A 6,000-nucleotide genomic window follows, 5' to 3' on the forward strand; every position below is an offset into this window, starting at 1 on the left:
TTTGATATGGGTATTATCATCCCCCACACCTACATGTAGCTTAGCATGATGCCAACATACCTAAGTTGCCTCTTAACCATCTAGACACATATGGCCTCACCCCAATGTTTGAACCAGGCCACATATAAGATCTATATTTTCATGAGATTGAATGTGTTTTTGTTTTTGTTAACCAAACCAATAAGATCAATAATATATGTTCAAGGCTAAAAAATAAAATATTTTATGACGTTTTTTTTATAGCAATTGTATGCATCCACAAATTCATGTACTAATTCAAGCTTGTGTCACTTGGGAAAAAAGTTGTATCCTCTAATAAATAATGAAGTTCAAAAATTTAAAGCATCATTGTCATGAAGTATTATTAAGTAAGTTTTTGGACTTTGTGCTTGTTTGATTACTTAGTGGGGTATATCAATGGATATTTGTGTGGAACTTTTGAGCTATGATTTATTCCTCACATCAAATCTTTTAATACAAAAGTGCTATCCTAGTTGTAATTTTGAACATGACATTTTACAATAAAAGGATAAATGTTTTACATTAGCCCTTATAAAAAGATAAGTGTTTACATTAGCCTTTATAAAACCAAGTGATCATTACTATTGTATTTGTAATATTGAAGATGGAATTTTAGAGTCTTGTTGAGGTGTTGGATGTTGAAAAATCGAATTTCTTCATGAGCCCTGATATGAAGGGGTTGCATAAATTTCTTTATTTGTCCATGTTCATCAAAAACATACTCAGAAATTAAACTCGTAAAAATTCTTATATGTTTTTTTTAAAGTATTACTCTTTTTTGTTTTGAAATTGGAAATGAGAACCTTGCGTGTCCGTTGTAGATAGATTCTGTGGACGCACGCTGCAACTAAGAAATGGAACGTGGGGCTGTATGATTGGCTGAGGGGATAGTTTTTTTTGAAGCGTTGGTTGTGGACAGCTGGCGGTTGTAAGCTTTTGAAAGTCTAGTGCGACAAGCAAAACAAGCTTTAGCAGGTAAGGCCGTATGGGACTCTGGCTCTGAAATGCGTGCGGAGACTTCAAAAAGATGATCATCATCGACACAGCTGCATGCTCTCAGCTTCTTTCAAGTTTCAACTGCTCTCCTTGCGCGCCTGCATTTTGAAATTCTGCCTAGAGCCCCAAGCCCACCAAGGTCCAAGGACCAACAGTCACCCCCCCACTGTCTCCTCTCTTGTCTCCAGTGCCCACCACGTTCTCGTCCCAAGTTTCAATTCAAAAACAGACCACAGGTACTCAGCCAAGACAAAGAAAGATGCCATGCTCAGATTCAAAGGGGCCACGGCCTTTTCTCTCTGTGTTAACTATGTGGGGACCATTAATTGTAGCCCAACAAAAAGAAAGCAAAAATGTACACTTCCCATAAGTCTCCAAAAATGCAGCCCAGTGCCCACCCCACCCACCCACCACTCTTCCCCATTTGGCCTTCTGTCGGCCGCCTCCCTCATTCTGCCCTAACTGTTGATCGCTGAACCAGTCTTTGTGTGTGTGTGTGAGAGAGAGAGAGAGAGATTGTGTGTGAAACCTAGAGTTTTTGATTCATAGTTTGCTTTTGCCAGGCTGCTTGCTGTTCACCTCTTTTCTCCCCTCTCATTTGACTGTTCGCTTCCAAGTTAACACTTGATCATTGCTGTTTCGCCATGCTGCTTCTAATAGCCCTCTTTTCTGCTCCTTGCCCCATGGCGCTATGTGCACTCCCTCCCCAACCTCTTCAATACCTCAGGACGAGTGATTAACAACTCTCGGGAGACGAGTTACAGTGGCCAAAATGGCTCCATCGAAGCAATTGTCTCCCCTCTCAGCACTCTGTGTGATTTGTGCACTAGGAGCTACAGCATCAGGGCAGAGCTTAAGCTCTGAAGTCTCTACCCTTCTCCAGATTAAGGCCATTTTGGGCAACTCCGACGGTGCTATCCTCTCCACATGGAGCAGCAGCAACGCCCTCTGCTCTTGGAGAAGCATCCAGTGGACCTTCACCAACGGAACCCTGCTAAATTGCTCCTCTTCTGCCCTGAGAAAAAACCTCTCCCTATCCGATGATTCTGCCGTAGCCGCCTACAGCATCTCTCTGTCAGCTGCCGGACTCAACGGTAGCGTCCCCACCGAACTCTCCAAGCTATCCTCCCTCCGTACGCTGTACCTCAACTCGAACACCCTCACGGGCGGTATCCCACTCGACCTCGGCAACAGTGCTTCCATTGAAATCCTCTCTCTCAGCGCTAATGAGCTCTCCGGTGCCATTCCGGCATCTCTTTGGAACCTCTGCGGCCAGCTTCAGGAGCTCCACCTAGACAACAACGCCCTCTCCGGCAATATCCCTTCTCCCGCATCTGCCGGAACTGACCAGTGCCCGTTCCTTCGCAAGCTCGATCTCAACGACAACCTGCTCTCCGGCTCTATTCCGTCGTTTCTGGGGAGCTTCAGCAACCTAACGGAGCTAAATCTGAGCAACAATAATCTGTCGGGGCAGATACCGGAAGCCCTAACTGAGCTGGGGAACCTGACGGAGTTTGATGTGGCGAATAACAATCTCAGCGGGAAGATTCCGACGGTGAAAGGGGCGGGGGCGAGCGCGTATGCGGGCAATCCGTCGCTATGCGGGGCGCCGCTGAAGACAGCGTGCAGCAGCAGTGCGGGGAGGAAAGGGCCAGATAAGAGGCTGGTGGCGGCGCTGGTGATAGGGGCGATGGCGTTGGCGGTGGTGGTGCTGGCGATTTCCGTGGCCGTGGGGCACAAGCACAACTGGGGTCGGGGAGGCGGGGCGGTGGGAGGTTCGATGAAGAGCGAGCTGATGCAAGCGGAGGACGACATAGGCGACGGAAAGCTGGTGAGGTTCGAGGGCGGGGAGCACCTGAACGTGGAGGAGGTCCTGAATGCGCCGGGAGAGGTGCTAGGCAAAACGAGCTACGGCACGGTGTACAAGGCGAAGCTGGGCGGAGCGAGCGGCGGCGCCATGATAGCGCTGCGCCTACTGCGGGAGGACACCGTAAAAGATAAGGAAGTGTTCACACCGGCGATTCAGCAGCTGGGCAATATACGCTATCCAAATGTCGTGTCACTGCTGGCTTACTATGCGGGACCGAAGGGGGAAAAGCTTCTAGTGTACAACTATCTGTCAAGGGGAAGTCTGGCGGACCTCCTATACAGTAAGGGCAAAAAGCCCCATTCTCGTAACATTTAATGAATGTTAGGTCTTAAAACGCAGCGTAGAAGACTAACGTGTAGCAATTTATGTTGCAGATAGATCGGTGTCTAGATCACCTCTGAGCTGGGCGCGCCGCCACAAGATTGCGCTCGGAGCGGCGCGGGGGCTGGCGCACCTCCACCATGGCCTCCGCACGCAGCTCATCCACGGCAACCTCAAGTCCAAGAACATCATGGTGGACGAGAGCTTCGAGGGCCATCTGGCCGACTACGGCCTACCCCTCCTCATGAACACGGGGGCTCAAAACGAGATGATCAATGCCGCAGCATCGCAAGGCTACAAGGCCCCCGAGCTCCTCAAAATGTCCAGAGCCAACACCAAGACCGACGTCTACAACCTCGGCATCGTCCTTCTCGAAATCCTCACCGGCAAAAAGCCCCGCGAGAGCGAGGGCCCGGACAAATCCATCGTGGACCTCCCCACCAGTGTGAAAGCAGCAGTGCTCGAGGAGCGCATCTCTGACCTCTTCGACTTGGAAATCATAACCGGGATGCGCAGCCCCGTTGAAGACGGTCTTGTTCAAACTCTTCAACTGGCCATGGGCTGCTGCGCCCCCTCCCCCGCTGTCCGGCCGGACATCAAAGAAGTCGTCCGGCAACTGGAAGAGATACGCCCCAAAATCCCGACTCCCCTTTACACACCTACCGGTATGAAGAGTCCTCGGGACTTCTCCTAGGGCCTTTCTCCCTAGGGTCTTCACACATGGGCAAGTAGGAATGAGATGGACCTTTATGAGCTACCTTTGCTCCTAAGGTGTCTTTCTTTTGCTATGTGTGTAAAGACCTATATGAGCTACCTCTGCTCGATGTTCAGATGTAGTAAGGGTAGCACTGAGTTGTACTAAGCTTGGCATGTAATCTAACTTCATCATTTTCTCAGGCTACCTTACACGAGTGTGCTATTCACATTTCATATTTTTTGTGTTCTTCTCAAATGTCCATTAGTGTGTTCTAGAAGGTGTGTTCTAGAAGCTCACATTTACTCAAGTTTTTAGGTCCATGAAACTTTCCAGCACCTCCCATAATGACTACTCCATTTAAATTGATTGTACTCCTATACTATATTTTTATATAATAATTGATCTGAAACAATTACAGAGTTTTTGACTGTTCTTGTGTTGAATCTATATGGCCTTCTTTAAAGATTATTGTTTGTTTCTTTGTCTCTTAAAAGTTTTTTGAATGTCTCTCTCAAAAGTAAACACTTATACATGTGATTAAAAGTTTTAGCCAGCAAATAGTGTACAAATTTCTCACTCACATCCTTACCTTTTATGTAATACAACATGAAAGAAGCTCAACCAAAAAAATAAGATGAAAGTGTGCATGTGTTGTGTTGTGTGTGTGTGTGTGTGTAAGAGAGAGAGAGAGAGAGAGAGAGAGAGGGGGGGGAGCATGACTAAAAAAACAATGTGGGAACGAGCAACATATAAGAAAGTATTGAAATTCTTAATAGAGCTGGATCAATTGATTGCATTGCCTTAAAGTTTGTAGGACAATTACAAAGTTTTTGACTTTTCTTGTGTTGAATCTATATGGCCTTCTTTGAAGATTATTGTTTGTTTCTTTCTCTTAAAAGTTTCTTGAATGTCAATCTTAAAAGTAAACACTTATTTATGTTGTGATTAAAAGTTTTAGCCAACAAATAGTGCACAAATTTCTCACTCGAATCCTTACCTTTTATGTAATACACCATGAAAGAAGCTTAGCCAAAAAAATAAGATAAAAGTGTGCATATGTGTGTGTGTGTGTGTGTGTGTGTGAGAGAGAGAGAGAGAGAGAGAGAGAGAGAGAGAGAGCATGACTTAAAAAACAATGTGGGAACGAGCAACATATAAGAAAGTATTGAAATTTTTAATAGAGCTAGATCAATTGATTACATTACCTTAAAGTTTGTAGGACCATTTTTTAACATGTGTATATCTCCCACTTATAATTGCCTCCCTAGGGTCTTCACACATGGGCGAGTAGGAATGGTAGATGGACCTTTATGAGCTACCTTTGCTCATATGTGTATCTTTCTTTTGCTATCTGGTGTAAAGACCTATATGAGCTACCTTTGCTCGATGTTCGAATGTAGTAAGGGTAGCACCGAGTTGTTCTAAGCCTAGCATGTAATCTAACTTCATCATTTATTCACATTTCATATTTTTTGTGTTCTTCTCAAATGTCCATCGGTGTGTTCTGAAGCTCACATCTACCCAAGTTTTTAGGTCCATGAAACTTCGCATCACCTCCCATAACGACTACTCCATTTAAACTGATTGCACTCCTATATTATATTTATATATAATAATTGATCTGAAACAATTACAAAGTTTTGACTTTTCTCGTATTGAATATCTAAAGATTCAATACAAGAAAAGTTTTGACTTTTCTTGTATTGAATCTCTATGGCCTTCTTTAAAGATTATTGTTTGTTTCTTTTGTCTCTTAAAAGTTTTCTGAATGTCTCTCTCAAAAGTAAACACTTATACATGTTGTTATTAAAAGTTTTAGCCAACAAATAGTGCACAAATTTCTCACTCAAATCCTTACTTTTTATGTAATACAACATGAAAGACACTCAACCAAAAAAAAAAGAAGAAGATGAAAGTGTGCATGTGTTGAGAGAGAGAGAGAGAGAGAGAGAGAGAGAGAGAGAGAGAGGGAGGGAGAGAGGGAGGAGCATGACTAAAAAAACAATGTGGGAACGAGCAACATATAAGAAAGTATTAAAATTCTTAATAGAGCTAGATCAATTCATTACATTGCTTGAAAGTTTGCAAGACAATT

General features: G+C 44.4%; 1 protein-coding gene across 1 annotated transcript; it reads left to right on the forward strand.

The window, feature by feature from the left end:
• The first annotated feature begins 1,075 nt into the window (after positions 1 to 1,075).
• On the forward strand, positions 1,076 to 4,334 carry TMKL1 (transmembrane kinase-like 1). The gene is made up of 2 exons (XM_086793690.1): positions 1,076 to 3,167; positions 3,262 to 4,334. The coding sequence occupies exons 1-2, from the start codon at positions 1,790 to 1,792 to the stop codon at positions 3,900 to 3,902; spliced, it is 2,019 nt and encodes a 672-aa protein (XP_086649816.1). The 5' UTR covers positions 1,076 to 1,789; the 3' UTR covers positions 3,903 to 4,334.
• Positions 4,335 to 6,000: the final 1,666 nt, after the last annotated feature.

This window comes from Cibotium barometz, chromosome 59 (genome assembly GCF_041138505.1).
Source record: "Cibotium barometz isolate CiBa-2024 chromosome 59, ASM4113850v1, whole genome shotgun sequence".
Taxonomy (NCBI): Eukaryota; Viridiplantae; Streptophyta; class Polypodiopsida; order Cyatheales; family Cibotiaceae; genus Cibotium; species Cibotium barometz.